This window comes from Protopterus annectens, chromosome 5.part0 (assembly GCF_019279795.1).
Source record: "Protopterus annectens isolate FY-2018-M chromosome 5.part0, PAN1.0, whole genome shotgun sequence".
NCBI classification, from domain to species: Eukaryota; Metazoa; Chordata; order Ceratodontiformes; family Protopteridae; genus Protopterus; species Protopterus annectens.
Genome location: NC_056735.1, coordinates 1,182,765,769 through 1,182,784,613, shown reverse-complemented (window position 1 = coordinate 1,182,784,613; position 18,845 = coordinate 1,182,765,769). Strand labels below are relative to the sequence as shown.

Sequence of the window (18,845 nt, the reverse complement as noted above, 5' to 3'; positions counted from 1 at the left end):
GTATATTTAATAAACAAAGCTGGAAGATATACACTCTACCAGCCTTGTCAAATGTTGTCTCAGGAGTTCACTGTCTACCCATGAGATACATTGGAATAATGGCCCACATCTAGTGATGCTGGACATGCCGTACTTTGTTACATCTGGTTCATTTGTCATGTCATTTCATCAGATGTTCCTGGCACATCTCTCTGCTTATGTGATTGCATTTTGTACCCTAAAGCTGCTTTGTTTGCATTCTAAGTAGTATGTTAATTCTAAGGCACCAAAAATGCATTTCCTGCTGCCAGACATCTATGCAACAAAGAGACGCAATTCCATGTAATGCAAAAAGCTGTCAAACCGGTTGGTCTACATACATTACTGACCCACCAGATGGAATGTAGATGTTTACATTTAACTTTGGTTTAGTCACACTTCATGCCATACGTGTTGTGGTGTACAATGTACTTGCATAATAGCTGTTAAATATCTGACCTTGAAGTGGTGCAAGATGCCTTTTATCTGCCAGAAAAAAAAATATATAGCAATTTCTCTGGCTGAAATGTGACTTTTAAACCTACATCCAGTATCCATAACTGTGAATTAATTTTATTGTCTTGTTTCTCCATTCAATTACTTGAAGCTGAGCCCACTTCATTATAGTAGTATTTGCTCATTTCATTATAATGATACACACATTTTTAGAATTTTTTTTGAAAAAGAAAGCATACTGGGTACAAATGCTTCTTTCCAGAGGAACCAAGTGAACTCATTTGTTAACTGACTTACTGAGAGCTCAGACACTGCAAGTAGAATCTGATGCAATCAAACCTAAAAAACACAGACTGAAGCTCATTATAAGTCATGGCATATCTGTTTGATCTGTACTGCTGATCAGCTAATTTGCCAGGGCTGGCTTTTAGCCTCATGTTTTTGTGTAGCCCTAAGGGCTGCTGTACTAACTGACAGATATTCACTGGATGATGTTTTTAACTCCTTGATTTTAACTTGTCAGTATGAAACTTGGTGACCGTACATAGAAATGCACAGCTGATATGATCTCTAAGCCTGCAATGACAATGTTTCCCTTTCTGTAGTATTTTTTCTTTTCTCTACAGTTGCATGAGCATGGAGTTAGCACATTTAGCTAAGGGATAGAAGGGGCTCCGGAGGATTTTCCCACCCACAAAAAGTGTTTTTTTCCCCAATGGGTTAAAATATTGATAATTTTTATTTATTAATTGGTCAAAGACTCAGCTTGGAGTAACTCGGTGGAAAAATAGTGGAAGCAACATAAGTTATGAGATGCAAATGATTTTATGCACACTTCAGCATGGCTGATTACTTAATGAATTGTCCCTAATTTATTTATATTTCAAATGCAGATTATTGTGCCTGCAGTACACCTTGACAGTCACATTAATGGGCAAGCTATGCTATTTTAAAGTTTTGGCAGCATACACTTTTTGCATGATTTTTGCTTCATAATAAAAGGACTGGGTTTTGCTAGGATTTGTTAATGGGGCTGTGTTGTACTTCTCAGGCATTGTCAAAGGAACCCACCCAGAAAAGCCATGAACAAATCCCAGTAGACATTGTCCTGGGTCTGCGTTATTGGCTGTTGCTGTTTTTTAGCCTTTTATAGTTCAATCTGTTGTTATTTACAGGAGATTACTTTGAACATCTGATGCTGTTTGTATATTCATAGTAGAAGTGTTTTATCATTTGTTTATTTGTATTTTTTGTAATAGTACTTAGTTTGTAAAACAGCAGCAAAGTGAAATTCTTAGGCTTTATGTTTGTAGTCTGCTTTTTCAGTCTATTTTCTAAGGTATCAACCACCTTTTCAATAGTGTCATACTATAGATATTATGAGGCTATGAATTAGGCTGGATTATTTTTATTAGCTTAATTATGATTGGGGTGCATTAAGTGTATGCAAGCAGTAATCATATAGCACTATTAGATACATTTACAATAGTGTTATTTTAATTCACAGTTGTGTCTAGTGTAGCAGGCATTTCATTATATTTTTGATGAGGCAATATAGTTTTTTGTCAACTGATGCATATTTTTTTCCATAAGTAAGTTGAGATTTGCTCCTGGAGAAAAGCTGTTTAAGTCAATAAGACTGGTTCAATTTCTATGATCATTTCTAACCAACACTTGTGTATGTGTCATTTTATAAGAGGGATACTAAAACTCCACTGGGCATTGCCTATTTGCATTACAGGTTAATAGGTTCATAGGTATATACTAGGTTAATGACCACTAGTGACCTTGAAAGCTTAGCCATGCAACCCAAATGTGACCCACAAATTTGATTTATACAGATTCTGATTTACTGATTGCTTCTGTCTATCAGAGACATGAGAGCCAGACCAGGAACACATTTCCAATTACCCATGTTTTGGTCCAAGCTGTGCTTAAATAGTGATAAGAGAGTAACTCTGGGCTGTTACTTTACAGGCTGAGCTGACAGCCACCACTGTTCTTGATATTTATGTATTAATAACATACTATTCTTTTTTATTATTTGGTAAACTGGAGCAGACAATGTTTCAGTCACAGCCAGTGAAAAGGGAAATTTAGCCAACTAAGTGAGGAAATATCCCTGCTGCTGCAGAAGGAAGACTGCTGTTCTGAGTTATGGAGAAGGAGGAAGTGTGTGCACCTGTACTGACTACTTGTAACTGTAAGAAGCAGATGACAGCAGAAGATGTTGCTCAGCTACTGCTCAGTGAATGGTGGACTTGGTAACCAATAATGCCAAACCAAAGCTGATTTTGGAGTAGGATTCTAAAGAAATCATTTGATTATTTTTTTGCCTTGTTTACTTTTCAGAACTACTAACTGAGTGTGTGTGTGTGTGTGTGTGTGTGTGTGTGTGTGTGTGTGTGGGGGGGGGGGGGTAATGGGGGTAATGCTACAGAATAGGCTGTTTTGCCTCTGGGTCTTTCAGTAGTTAGCATTGGAAATTTCTGATGGATAGTGCTGCAATAGTTTGAGAAAGCAAAACAGGAAGCTATCAGTTTCTGTCAGAGGTCAGTGTAGCTGTACATTTACAGAAGGAAAATGCAGAGTACGGAAAAACAGTGGAGGCATTTTGTTTTGGTTGTATTTGGACTCACGTGTTGTTGAGTGATGGTTTGCTAAAGGGGGAGTAGAAACATAGGTATGAGATCTACATATGGGTCTTCACTTTTCTTTCGAGTCACAAATGGATTTTGAGACTTATTACAGTGTAGGAGCTACTTTTGATTTTGGCAAGATGTCTAATTACAGCACACGGGGAAAGGATAAGAATATTCAATAATTTTATAAGCAGCAGGACAGGCCATCAGCCCATGAGCTAGCTTTGTTTTTGCAGAAGATGGAATGTAGACAATTTTGACATGTGTTTGAAGTTTGCTTGAAAAGGAAGGCAAACGATAAAGAGCATTTGGGTGACAAGAAGCCATTCTTACACTCAAGACAGACATTCCAAGTTTGAATAAGATTTTACAAAAGGGATGGAGGAGGTATGTAGTGCGGTAGGTGTGGTTGTAAGATAATACTTTGTCTTTTGAAATAATTTTTGCAAGATGTAGGACATATAAGGAAGAGACTATTTGGTGACAGATAATGATTTATCAGATACTCTTTGGAATGTGTTGAATGATACTTTATTGTACATTTTAGTGTATAGGGCTTGTTTGGGTTTGGCAGGCTTCATTATTTCTCTGAGGTATTGTGGCTAGGAGAGATGATGAATTCAGGTAATGATGTCCTTCCGAGTTCAGGCCCTATCAGCCTATACTTTAACTGTGGTGTTATAATGGGCGTTGAAACATGGACATTTGGTTACAGAGTGTCTGGCTGGCAGGTGAGAAGAGTAATACAGTGCCTGGGACTCTTGGCATATGTGAGTTATGCATGTTTGGTGTCTAGGAAAACATCTGGCCTATTCATTTTGGGGGTTGATACTGGAGGTGTTACTTGTTTAAGATGTCTCTAAATGTTGAAAATGTGTGGGGGGCAAATGTGGAGGGTTTGGAAGTGACAGTTCAAGGCAGTAGTTTTCAGGTCTCAGCTCCTGGTTCTTTTAGGAAGGCTTTTTAGACAGATGATTGTAGGCACAGTGACTGGTAAAGGGAAGACAGTTTGCATTGTATGCCTTAGGAAAAAAGGAAGATGATTAATTTAATCAGGTCCAGTCTAAAGGGGATTTTAACTCTGTAGGGCATGTGAATCTACTAGTTTGGAAGATGGGATGTCACAGACATTTTTTAGGGTCTTAGGGAACCAGACTAAGTCACCTACAGGAAGCGATATTATACGAAGACAGAAGATGGCTGACCATGATATGTTACATGTCAGTGTTTGTCATATGGTGCAATATCTGTATTACAAGACTGACACCCAAAATTCTAATTCGGAATAACTTGCAATTCCATGAGTAAAATAAGTTCTGAAGTGTACAGTTCTGTGATTAAAGCCTCACTGGACAACACAGTATGGGAGGCTTTGTCCCTTCTACCATAGTAACTCTGGGGCTGTAATACCTCAAAGTATGAGGAAGACTCTAAGAAGCCACAATCTTGGACTCCATTCACAATTACAGTATATTCAATCAGAGGATCTCAGTTTATCCCCATAATTATAGTAGGGACCGATCTGGAGGACAATATTCAAGATTTGTTTGGTTGTACTTTCAGGAGAGGTTGGTGGTCAGGAGGAATATGCTATTTAAAACTTTAAATTAATTGTAGATGAGCAAAGACATCTATAACCAGCATATGTATTTCAGGTGGAAACTGCAACATTATTTTTTGGCTGTTTTAGGACACTTGGATTCAGACTTCTGATGATGAATGAGCTGGGGGTATTGAAGTTAGGTGAGGCCAGGATGCAGGAAGTAGTTTTTGGGGTCCTTCTTGGTGGAGTAGGGGAAGGTAGAGTTCTGAATTAGAAACACTTGATAATTGTGGAAGAAGAGGTATAGATCAATGGTTTACAATACTATATTTGATATTCAAGGGGTAGTGACTTTAGTTTAATCTTTGTTATGTGGCAGGTGAGTTTCTTTTTATTTTTAAGAAAATGTATTTCCACCTGGCTTGCTATGCACAGAAGCATGCTCAGTCTCTATCCCCAGCCAGATAAATTACCTTATCAAAAACCCTTTTCATAAGAATATCACTAAACAAAACAGGTAAAAGCACACACACAGTACATACATAACAGAACACCACACACATACACCATACAAACTATCATGTAACATAACTCCAACTGTAACCCTAAATTCAAAAAACTTGCACAAACACAGAACAACAGAAAAACACATACAGCTATAAATCTGTCCCCCACCCTAACCCTAACCCTAACCCTTACTCTAATCCTAACCTAATAATAACTCACTTACTTACACACTATCATACTTACAGGATCATACTTACAGGAACCTCCACGCTTAACAATCCAACTTGAAATGTCTTCTGATGTCTCCAATGTATATATAGTCTACTATGCTTTGTCAATAAAGTACGCATTCCAAAAAGTGCATGACTATATATATATATATATATATATATATATATATATATATATATACACATATATATATATATATATATATATATATATATATACACACACACATATATATATATATATATATATATATATATATATATATATATAGAGACACACACACACACACACACACACACACACACACACACACACACACACACACACACACACACACACACACACACACACACACACAGTTTGGAGTATCTAATTCAACCGGTGGGGGAGACCAGAGTAATTAAAAAAGGAAAAAGAAACTCAAGCTGACATGGGTAGAACATTTCTGCAAAACCCCACATGAATAGTTACTGGAGGTCAGAAATGAACCCCAGACCATAAAGCTGTGAGACAGAAGCTATAGCTGTTTAGTTAACCCTGATGCAAATCATCCTTCATCTTGGATAAAAAAAGATTTAAAAAGTGCTCTGCCCAGGAATACTCTCCCTGTCTTCTTCAACAAGAAATTGAACACTAATCTGGTTATAAATGTTTGAGTAAACAGTTTAACACCCCACTGGGGTGACATTAAGTGAGTACATGCATGTCATACCATGAGGATGTTGGGATCAGGCTAGAAAAAACACTATCACCACTCTCCATAGTTGCCTGGATGATGGCCCTCCTGGTCAGCTGTTGTGATACCAGCAGTGTTCGAAGTATCCACTGCAATAAGGGAATGACGGACTTAACTCAGCAGCAGGCGACAGTTACAGTTTGCAAATGTGGAGGAGAACCCCCACCTGGAAAATGCTGCTTAATTATTTCTTTTTTAAGAATTAGGTTAGAGGGAACATAAGCCAACATTATTGCTTCAGTACACAATTTTATTAAAAAAGCAGTAGAAGCGTTTGCATTGGTATAATACAATAATTATTACTAATGATCATTGAACAAATGATCTCATTGTAAGGAAGTTTTTTTCCCATCTAGTATCCATCTGGTAGCCTGAAGGTCTGCTTGTTGATGTCTAGAGTATTTATTTATTTATAATCATGTAATACCCATTAGGTACAAGTGTTTTTTTCAAGGGTGACTTGGGAGCTCTGTTATAGTTACCTGACTTGATCAGAGTCAAAGAGAGAACAGTTCTGTGAGATGTATGTTCTGAGAAAGGTAACAATGTTCTTTTTTTTTTTTTTATTCCATCTAAAGGCGATGTCAATGCCACCCTTCTGAGTAAAGACAGTGCACAAATACCTCTTCAGGTTCGTTGTGGAAGCAAGATGATTCAGTTCAACATCACCCCAAAGATCACACGAGTGAAGACAAACCTTGCTATTGATCTGAACCATCGTGGGAAGAATTTACCCAAGGGAGCTCTACAGGATGTACTCAGTGAGGGTGCCGACCTCATAGCTGCCAGTTACTATCATTGGAGGTAAGTGTAGGACCCTTACTAAATGGCATGAAAAAAAAAACACCTCTGGAAACATTACTGGTGAAAATGTGATTGCATTATCCTATTAGAAATGAATAAACCTTTCTGGCCAGATACCTGATTTTACAGAATAGAAGTGTGTAATCACTATTTGACAGTTTGTTTCATGTATATATTGTGCAGTGTAAATGTCTATAACTAGGAACTAGCCAAGTTGCCCTAGGTTAACACATGTATATTGTTTTGTTAAAGCATTCAAGGAACATATTTCCAAAATGGGGTTGATGCAAAGGGAGACTTTTTTCTTATCTTATCTTAAAAGTGTACTAACCATTGAGCAGATTATAATACTAGCATGGGTGCAGGGGATGCATACCTCTGTGTGAGGGGAATGAGGTGATTTACACCATATAAAAGGATGTTTTGTGAATTTGAGTGACTCTCATATTGTACACTTTTTTCATTTAAGATACAGCGTTCTCATGGTGTATTCACTCTGATTTTCCTGGAGTCATTTAAATAAATTAGTAACAACAGATCACAAAACTATAGATATGTCTTTTGACACTGTCAAAACTATGTTCATCCCATAAAAGTGACAACAATAACAGAGTGAAAGCTTCTTTATGTTATTATTTTAAGTGAACAAGTAGGCTGTGCCTGGAGGATACCTTATAGTCATGAAGCATATGAATAAAAGGTATGAAGCAAAGACTTGTCAGTAATTGAATGAGTTATTAGCCAATGAATCATACAGTGTGTGCTTCTCTAAGCCATACCGTAGCATTAGCATTGCACACACATGCATACAGTGTTAATTAATTAGAACAAAGCCAAACTAATATATAATGCTAAAGATGAATAACAAAGGCCACTATTAAACTACATTATTCAGGTGGTGCATTGCAAGCATTCAGACTGGAGGCATTGTAAGGTACAGAATAACAACAAAGACAGAGATATGAATGTGTAAAAGAATATTTCACAATTCTGGTTCACTAACACAAAATACTTTTCTTTTAAAATGGAACTAGTGAGATGTACAGTAAGAGACAGCTCAGAAATCGAGGAGGAGTGAAGTATGTTTGTGGTTTGGAAAGGGAGATAGTCTAATCAAATGAAGGAGCAATGACTGGGTTCTGGGATACAGTTATAAGTGAATTCTGATTTTGTTTACATTTGAAAAACCTAATTTGAAGGAGAATTCAAAGTAAGTGCTTGCATGGGAGCAAAGCACCCTACACTGCCTATGTAAGGAGCTTTGCCCTGCATACCTTACTTAATGTAAAGAACTCCAAGGTTCCTGCATCTTGCAGAAAAAGGAATGCCCCCTGTTTATGATTCCCAGTGTGAGTGCATTTTTGCACTGAGTAGTGTTTACACTTGCACTGTTCTCAGTGAATACATACTTGTCGTGTGGCTATGAACAAAATGAGTGTGAAGTACTCCTGAACCTCAAAATTGAGCTGAAAGCTGAATTTAAGCTCATTTTTTTTTGGTGGGGTAAAGCCACCTGTACCACTCCCGTCTATGGAGAAAGCCCGTTGTACCTGATTTTTTAATATAATCACCTCATACAATACACCTTATGGGAACGGAATTTCTGTTTTCTATTGAATCCCCATTGGATTGCATTTTTACATTTAACACAATTTGTGCCTTTAATAAGGAGTGTATACTCCATCAATGATAATGGTGTAGAAGCTTATAAAACAGTCTATATGGTTAAGAGTTGGGTTAAAACTTAAGTAATCAGCCAATTTGCTCTGGTTAAGGTTTTGCATTGCCGCATTAGTGTGATGACAGAAATATGTTTCTCTGCACTATATTCTGGAGTGTCTGAGTCTAGTGACAAATCCTTCCCACTAATCCACAAGCATTATAAACCCACCAAAACAGAATGGCTATCCATTGAACTCAAACATCTTTTAAATCTAAGGAAAGAAACATTGTAAAAATGGAAATAAACACCTACAACTGATAACCACACCTCCTTTTCAGTCTTACGTAACCGAACCAAGAAGTCCAACAGAAGGCACAAAATAACTCTCCAAACAGAGAAACAAATTAATCTCTTACATTCCCCCATACACTTTTGGAAAGAGGTTAGCCTTTTTACATGAAAAAAAAACACATGATACCCTGTCTGCAAAGACTATTCAGTGTGGTACAAGAACATTTTTCACTAGAAGATTTCCTTAAAGAATTTAACAATATCCCATCAATAAACTCCACACCTCCCACAGATCATGTATTGCCCACTCCTCCACCATTCACCCCTTTCTTCCAATTCAAATGTATACGTCTCAAATAAGTCTCTAGTCTACTTGAAAATATTTCCACTGACACTCCTCCTGGATCTGACAACATAAACCCCATATTCATATATCACTGCAGAGAGCATCTATGTGTTCCTTTCATTCACATATATAATCTATGTGTTACACAAAACTATGTAATTATGTAATTAAACCCCTCCCAAAGCACACTGACCCAGAATATACCTCTCACTTCCATCCAATATCCATCCTTCTAATTCTGGGCAAACTTCTTGAAAAGATAGTCTACACCCAACTCTCTCTATATATCCAGCTGTACCACCTGCTCTCCTCCAAACAGTGTGGATACTGAACTGGACAAAGTACTAAGAGAGCACTTTGGTCCCTAACTGATGACATCTAGCAAAACGCTGACAGTGGCCTCCTTACAGGTGCCCTATTTATAGACGTGTCAAAAGCATTAGACCTCATTAACCACTATCTTTTCCAAAACAAACTGATTGAAATTGGTATCAGTCCAGATGCCACTCCCCAGTTTAAAAACGTCCTCACTGACAAACACTTCAGAGTTAAAATAGGATCCTCCAATCAGAATCTGCACCTATTACCAAAGGTGTGCTACAAGGATCCATTATTGTCCTTTTTCTCCATATTCTTTAACAAACTTCCTTGTGAGCTCCTCTATCTCCTATATATCTTCTGTGCTGATGGACATGGTCATTTACCAGTTAGGTTACTTTCACACCAACATTTGCTGCCAACTCTAGTCAGACTTACATGAGCTCCAGCAATGGCCCATAAACCATAAAGTTCTTCTCAACTCCACCAAGACCAAAGCAATGCTTTTTGGAACTCCACAGATTATTCACTAAGCACCTGGCTCTTTAACTATCTTTGACTTACACAACCATTCCATAGAGATACCCCCCACCTTCACATGCCTAGGATTATGGCTTGATCAGTCACTAAGCTTCCATTTCCACAGAGACAAAGTAAGAACCAAACTAAACTCCCACTCTACTGGGGCAGAAAGATCTTCTCTTTACTATCCCAACCAGCCAGAGCAGCCATTATCAAAGGAATTCTCCTTTTTCAACTTGAATATGGGTTTCCAGTTTTGCCACTGCCTCCAAGAAAAACATTGTCACAATCCAGACCTTCACAAACAGCATCTGCTAATTCATTATGATCCTGCCTCTCAGTGAACATCAGTGTATCACACTAGAAAAAGCCAAATGGCTACCCATAAAACAAAGGTCAAACCTACTTTTAGGATCTGAACTCTACAAACTATTCCAACTCCACACATTTACTTCACCTGCAGATAGACTTCATGAAAAACCCTCATACTGCCTGCGACACTACTTATAATTGCACCGACTCTCCTCATACTGCCTGAGACACTGCTTATAATTGCACCGACTCTCCTCATACTGCCTGAGACACTACTTATAATTGCACCGACTCTCCTCATACTGCCTAAGACACTACTTATAATTGCACCGACTCTCCTCATACTGCCTGAGACGCTACTTATAATTGCACCGACTCTACCTCATACTGCCTGAGACACTACTTATAATTGCACCAACTCTCCTCATACTGCCTGAGACACTACTTATAATTGCACCGACTCTCCTCATACTGCCTGAGACACTACTTATAATTGCACCGACTCTCCTCATACTGCCTGAGACACTACTTATAATTGCACCGACTCTCATTACCCCTACAATCAAACTCCACGTTACTGCACATGCTTTCCCCTCTCAGACACCTACTTTTTGGCAAGCTATCCCATTGACATAAATGAAATCAACTCTTATTCCCAATTCAGAATGCAACCCAAAAAGCACTTCTTCATTCAAGCCCAATAGTCCTGCTTCAACACATCACCTAACATTTCTCCTTTCTGAGTCTCTTTTCCTCTTTCAAGATTTACTGAAGATTGATCTGCTTTAGAAATTAATGTACATATCATACATTACACTCTGCTTGATAGTACATTGCACTGTGATTGTTTACTAGAGTGTATATATACAGTGTTTTGTATGTAATTAGTCTGAACTACTCTGTTACTTACATTTCTGCATTGTTGTTTATGAAATGCTTTGTATTTCACCCAGGCTAAGCCTGAAATTAGTCAATATTGATTAGTGCACTACTCCAGTACACAAATGTAAATAAATAAAAATAAAGTAGTGACATCAGGGAGGGAAATTTTCATTAATATGGAAATAATTAAATATATCTGGGACACATTAGTATGGGTATAATGAATTTGATTCCGGGTTGAAGACCCCTTTCTCTTAGTAAGACTTGAATTCAGACAAAAAAGATAATTGAGAGTTTCCATAAGCATCCTTTAGTTGGAAAGACAGTTTTATCTGGATCTGGGAAATATGGAAGGAAATGGAGGGATGGTTAACCATGCTTCTAAATATTTAAAGTGGGATTGTATTGGTTAGTTCTAATCAAGGCAAAGCAAAATGCCAGTTTATAGTGAGCTGAATTTGGGCCCAAGTCCAAATAAGCATCTTTTTTATTTTTTTATATTTTTATCTTAAGTAAGTTTTGTAGAAACCAGTTGTTGGCAAAGGATGAGCCTGAAAAGATTTGTTGATTATTGGATCCATATGATGGCAGTGTTGTTTGATTCTAAGATGGTGTGCAGCTATGCAAGGCTCATAGTAAATTACTTTATAAAAACCTTAGAGGAGTCTTGGTCAAAACAGAGATATCTCTATTCGCCTATCTATCTATCCAATGTTTCTGACTTGCTTCCAACTCCAATACTGATCCCCTGAACAGCCACTGCAATCGAAAGAGTGTACTAGGAAAGTACGGAATAGAAGCAGATTGCCAGGCTTGTTTTTCTGTATTGCACACACATACCGCACACAGACGTTTGGACAATTTAGAGTGTTATTCCGCTTAATGCAGGTCTTTGGGATGTAGCTGAGAGGAAAGCAGAGCACTCAGATACAATCTACATGAACAGATGGAGGACATGCAGACTCCATAAAGATGTCACCACAGCCATGAACAAAGCCAGGGAGCTTCTTACTGTGAGGTGATAATGCTACTCATTGTGGTCATGTGCTCTGGGTCATACATGTCCAAGACTTAAACTCCATGTTTTAGAATTAATTTAATCGTGCTTTCTAAATATATACAATTAAAGTTAACTAGGTAGTTCCTAGTACGATAAAAGGAGTTTTTATGTGGTTGTAGACTAAGGCGATTGGGAGACACCATATATCTGCAGTTCCTATAAGAGTGAATAGAAAACAAAATTAAAGGTTGGATATGTCAGGATAAAAGGTCCTTGTTAGGTTTCCTGCATCAGTATTTCTGTGTATAGTGTCTGTCGTTCACTGTGGATAATGGCAATGCTATGACAAGGCTAGAAGTCATGGGGTTCATCATAGAGAATTGCTGTAATTAGAAAGATGCTCTTTGAGCCAGGTTGTCAGCACTGTTTCACTTAGGCTGGATTGGAAAATATGGGAAATGACAGGGAAATAACATTATGAAAATAAGATGAATTGTCTGGATTCATAGGAAGGCAACAGTGCTGGTAAATAAAGAGATGTTAAAAACATATAGACATGGAAATAGTGGAAGTGTTACATGTTTTTAGGAAGGCAGGATAAAGTCAGACATGCTATGGCTGTCCTGTGGTGGACATTTTTCTGAGAAGATTCAATTCTTTTAATTTGATGTTGTGGAAGGTTAGATAGACTATGAGGAAAATTGGAGAAGAAAGTCTTCAGATTCACTGTTGAAGGGAAGTTCTGAAGTGTGTTTGTTCTCATGTCTACTAATCAGAAAAAGCATACAAAAGGCCCCTGTTGTATTTCAAGGATTTTAATTGTGATCATATTTATACTGAAACTGTAATTGAGGGTGTGTGGGATATATGCCAAGTCTAATACTTCGATATTTTACTTATTTTAGATTTATTAACCAGGTGAGTAGATTCATCTAAGGGTACTTTTCAGCCATTTCCAAGTATTACCCAAATTCTGAGGCAATGTGACTGACCTGATCTTGGAGTTGGCATATGTAGTTAGCAGGAAATGGGAATAAAGTTTCTGACATCAGAAGGTGCAGGAATCAAAACCCCACTACAGAAATGTTTTATTTACATTAAAGGAAGTGCCAGAATTTTCTGTGTTACAGGCGGAATCAGAGTTTATTTTTTGTTTAACCAGGACTCACTGTTTCAGTTCCTAAAGTACCAACAGAGAACCATAATAAAACAAAAATATAGATTATAATTTCTTAGTAGGGTAAAGTTGTAGGTTCATTAGTTACACTAGCTACCAGCTTGTAAATAGTATGTATGTGTAGTTTATCTTGTTATAATGTCCATGCTTTTTCCATGTACTAATTTTACGTTAGGTTATTCTACTCATATTTGCATGTCTTTTCTCCTTTACATTGTAACTCTTCTCCTTTGGAGCCCAAGTTGTGTTTAAAGAAGATCAGTTGTGCAGTTCACCTATTCAGTTATCAACTAACACACACACACACACACACACACACACACACACACACACACACACACACACACACACACACACACACACACACGCACACACATGATTATATGTGCAGATGTTGACTGTATGAATCATATACCAGCAAATACATGTTTCCTGCAGGGGACAGGACCATTTTCCAGTCTCTCTCACTGTCAGTGATTTGATGTTTTTTGGTTGAATTGCAGTGATACAACCACACACACGCATATGCACACGCACACACATGTTGAATAAACTGCCACCTTTTGATAAAATATCTGCATTTGTATATTTTAAGAAGATGAGAAATAAGCTTTTCTTTACAGGCCCAAAGTCAGTAGTAACCAATACAATTTCTCAGATGTTTATGGACAAGATTGTAATATATAGTCCCAAAGGAAGAAATTCTCATATCCCAAGAATCAGTTAAATCTGGGTCTGACTAATATCAGGGTTTGCTGTAGCACAATTTTAAATTATAGCAACTCTCTCTCCCTCTCTCTCTCTCTCGCTTTATATATATGTGTAAAAGAAGCTTGTAACAGGCAGCATCCTTTATTTTACATGTAGACATTTAGCTCTATCAAAGGCAATCAGGCTTTCTAATATTTTCTGTAGGAAGGTTTGTTGTGATATTTATTTATTTACCAGGAAAGTCCAACTGGGACAGAGCCCATTTTCAGCAGAGGCCTGGGGAGAAATGCTCCAGATGCATGTCTTTGGAATATGGGAGGAAAGCAGAACACCCACAGAAAACCCACACAAACACAAGGAGGACATGCAGACTCTGCACAGAAAGCATCCCAGCTAAGAATCAAACCAGAGAACCTCTTGCTGTGAGGCAACAACGCTAACTGCTGCACCACTGCCAACCTGATGGTATGTTATATGATGAGGCAGTTCTGAGCTACTGTCTTTCTATAACTCAGTTGCTATATTCAAGTTTCTATAACATTGCAGCATTTAAATGTAGCTGCACTACTTCAGCTCTGGTCTCACTAAGGCTTTGTATGGTTAAGTTATGGGTCGAATGCCATTGTTTAACCCCTGTGCTCACTTGAACATACTAGTTTACAGCTTGTGAAATAGTGTGGCAGCAAAACTTAAATGGCAGTCAGTTTCCAGTTAAAGTAGTTTTTTTTAGCATGACAGCTGTCATGATGGCATGCCACTTCTTGCATCTTATCATACTGGTCTGTTCTGTACTTCTGGAAAACAAAACATTTTGCAACATGTTTCAACTTTTCTTTCAGCGACACAGCCTGCCATCAGAATGTGATTGCAAAACACATTTAATTTTCACATCAAAGAGTTATTCCAGAACTTGTTTTTAGATAGGGTAGGGTCAGATCTAGTTATCGAAGAGATGGCACTTGAAAGTTAGAGAAAAGATGTAATGTTGCTGTTTTAGGGCCACCTGCACTCTTTGCATTGTGCAGTCACCATTGTATAGAGCAATTGTATGTGCACTTGTAATGTTACTTATAATGCTATGATAGTTGGACTAGCTTTGCCCTTTTATGAGCCTTTTCTTTTTTTCATATAGTGGTATGTGTTAAATTTCCATCATTTACAAAGACGATATAACAACTATTTTTTCTGTTACTAGGAAGTCATGCTGTGATCATAGTTTCTATTCAGCCATACTGAAATTTGACACTCACTGTGAAACCTGTCAACAATGTGTGTATGCCATGCATCAGTTGTTGTGTTTGTGTGCATGTGTGTGTGTTTGTGTGTGTGTGTGTGTGTGTGTGTGTGTGTGTGTGTGTGTGTGTGTGTGTGTGTGTGTGTGTGTGTGTCTGGCAGTGACAAAGCAGCAGAGACACAGATGAAGCTGTCAGGCCTGGGTTGTGGTCTACTTCATTTATTATCCCCTAACAGTGCTAGGAGAGGTCATCTACACCCCTAAACATGCCAGCTTTACTGCTTGTGGATGGATTACTTCAGATAGACCAAGGGAAGATGAATTCAGTTTATTTATATACTTTTATTGTGGACCTAGTGAAGAAGAAATGTTTTTGGCAACTCCTTGCCTTCATCCTGTAAAGAGCTGCCAAAAATGTTTTTTCTTCACATGGTATACAATAAAGTGTATAAATAAACTCAATTCATGTTCCCTTGATGTGTTGGATTTTTTTGTGTGTTTTCAGTGCATTTTTGCCTAGCATGCTGGATTTTAGTTTCAGGCTGTTCCATGCATAAGACGATGTTTTTGATTACTTCCAAGAAAAGTCTCAGTTTTGTATTTCTTTAATTATTTCTGCATGTTTACTGTGTAGGACATGCTAAGCATAGAAACATCTATTTTCTTATGTGGTAATGAGAAATACAAAAAGAGGGGTAACAGTGGATGCAGACTGAGAGATAAAGAGACAGAGAGGACAACATTCAAAGATTATTTAGACAATTCGGCATGGATGTCTCTACACCATAAGGTAGTGTCCACCCAGCACCATGACCTAATGTTTCTTGCTACCTTCAGAGTAGAACTGTTGCAATGCTATATCATTCAGTCACTGCCACTGCTAGTAAGTGTTAAGTGCAATGCTGGGCTCCCTGTGCAAAAGTGGCAGAAATGCTCCAGTAGAGCTTGATTTGTTACCAGAATTATAAATGAAAACTATGCTTTCATTCATATTCCACATTCCAATATTAATAATTGCCAGCTGACCGTGTCTTGGACCAAAATCAGAAGAATGACACCTGCAACTCTGCTTATATTCTAGCCATATGGGAACATCTGGGTCTATATTAGGAGTTTGAACGCACAGGTGTCTGAACGCCGTAACATTGAACTGGGAAGTTCAACATGTGAAAATAGCGAAGCCACGGAACACCGATTTCGTCCCAGGGAAACAAATTGGTGGGCCGTTTCCACAGCTTTGTTATTTCCTCCACTGTGGTGCGATATTGGAGTTGGTATATTTATGTAGGGGGTGTATATGGGGCACAGCCCCCCACATTAGGAACACTTTGAAGTATACGTGTGTTTTTTGGTTTTGTACCGGAACAGCGATTTTTTTTCCCTCGAAAAAAAATTGCTGTTCTGTGTGTTCGAAATTCTTGCATTTCGAACTTCTGGGTTCGATATTCACGTAGTCAGACTTATTGCAGTTTGACTACGTGGTATAGACCTGAACATCCTACTAGCAGCTGCCAGCTCAGACTCGGGTCTCCAGACTGAAATAACCAAGTGTGCAGATACATAAATCCTTCCTAGCATGTTGTTTACTCATTCTGGTTTCTGAGGATGGCATTCCACATAGTACCATCTTTTTTCCTTTTGCACTAGTATTCCTCCAATAAACCCTCCCCTTCCCACCCACATCACCTATACTGCATACTTTCTATACATTTACTTTTTTATTGCCATGAAATGTTAGCATCACTTCCTGAAAACCCATTTTGTACTATCCAACAATATTTTCCTTTACTTTTAATACAACCCTATAGCCACCAAGCTCAGTATATTCCAGGCTGAGTCCCCAACCACCCACAACATGTGCAGACACTAACACCTGTAAATATTTTACTCTTTAACTTAATGTCAGTAAATGAAATCTTTTTTTCCCTGTTCTGAGATTTTTGATTTTACTGCTATATTAGCTGCTGTCATTTTGTACTTTATGCACTTTAAATAACATTTTATATGATCATTTTTATAAATAACATATTAGGCTATGCTATATATGATCATTTTTATAAATAACATCTTACGTTCTGTTATATTTGATCATTTTCATAAATAACATATTATGTTATGTTATATTTGATCAGTTACTGCGGTGATGGTGCTGCGGTAGCGTCGCCTCACAGTAAGACATTGTCCTGTTCGATTCTCAGCTAGAGCGTCTTCTGTGTGGAGACATGCGTGAATGGGTGTACCTTCATTCAAGGTTGTGCGTCAGGGCTGGCAACTCGGCATGTAAAAATCTACTGCCAATCATTAGTGGACTGGAGTTCCGCTGTGGCGACCCCTAACTGGGAAAAGCCGAAAGACACCACAACAACGTTATTTTATGTATGATCATTTTTATTAGCTCTGTAATTAAGAAGCATATTTAATGGAATCCAGTTTTAGCAAAAATGGGAATACTGAGACATGACATAATCAAAAGATCAAAGTTATTTGGATTTGCAAGTTTTATTACTGGAATTTGATTTCAGAAATGATTGTGTATTATAATTTTATGAGGAGAACAGTCTTATCTGTTTAAATGCACAAAAAGGCTGCATTTTAATATGAAGACTAGTAACACATTACAGTTGATACAAACTGCATTTAGAGGTGGCATCCTAAAGTACTAGACAACCAAGTACCATGCAAGAGCTTTATAATGCAATATAAGCTGTGAGAGGGTGATATTTTTATATATTTACCACATTTTGTTATCTAGTTTGTTTTTACTGGGCAGAACACATTTAAAGAAGAAATCCAGGAAGAAAACTTCCAGAAAGACAATTAATGAAAGCATACAATAAAACATCATTACTGTAGGTAACACTGCTCATTTTAAACATTTATAACCTCACTGACAGAGAGGTTTGATAGTGGTTGGGATTCATAGAAAAGTTGTGTTGTCCATAGGGCACAGTTATATAGGCACTAGCCACGTGCAGCCTAGTAGTGATTCATGGTTCCATGATTTGCTGTAGTGCAGGGAGCACAGATGTATTGCAGAAATTAAGCACAAATGACTGCTTAATGACACCCACTTGAAACCAGTTAAGGGAACGAGGCCATTGTGAGCTGAGCATAGTCCTAGTGCAAAGATGTGTGTAGCAGAAATTGTGCACCAGAATACAACTCACTATAAAATGGGAAAGCACATTGAGAATACCGGAGTTGTGGGCCACAAGAACTCTAGGATCAGCAGCATCATTCATGGAACATGTGCATTAGTGATTACTCTATAACCTGCCACCAGTACCTACAAAGTGGTATTTGGTGCCACAATAAATGGTACTTCCAACAGGTGACATACTGCAACCTCACTGATCAGATTATTGACTACCTCTGGGTAGTCTGGGACATTGTATGGGCCTTAGTCAACATTCACTGTCCACACAGAATCAATAGAAATGCATAGCCTTCCC

At 37.9% G+C, this 18,845-nt stretch overlaps 1 protein-coding gene across 1 annotated transcript in view; it reads left to right on the top strand.

The window, feature by feature from the left end:
* The window catches only part of MAB21L4 (mab-21 like 4), a 62,604-nt gene that overhangs the window by 25,091 nt on the left and 18,668 nt on the right, over nucleotides 1-18,845 (top strand). The window contains exon 2 of the mRNA XM_044071051.1: nucleotides 6,712-6,937. Within this exon, the coding sequence (XP_043926986.1) occupies nucleotides 6,712-6,937 (226 nt within the window). The remainder of the gene's footprint in view (nucleotides 1-6,711; nucleotides 6,938-18,845) is intronic.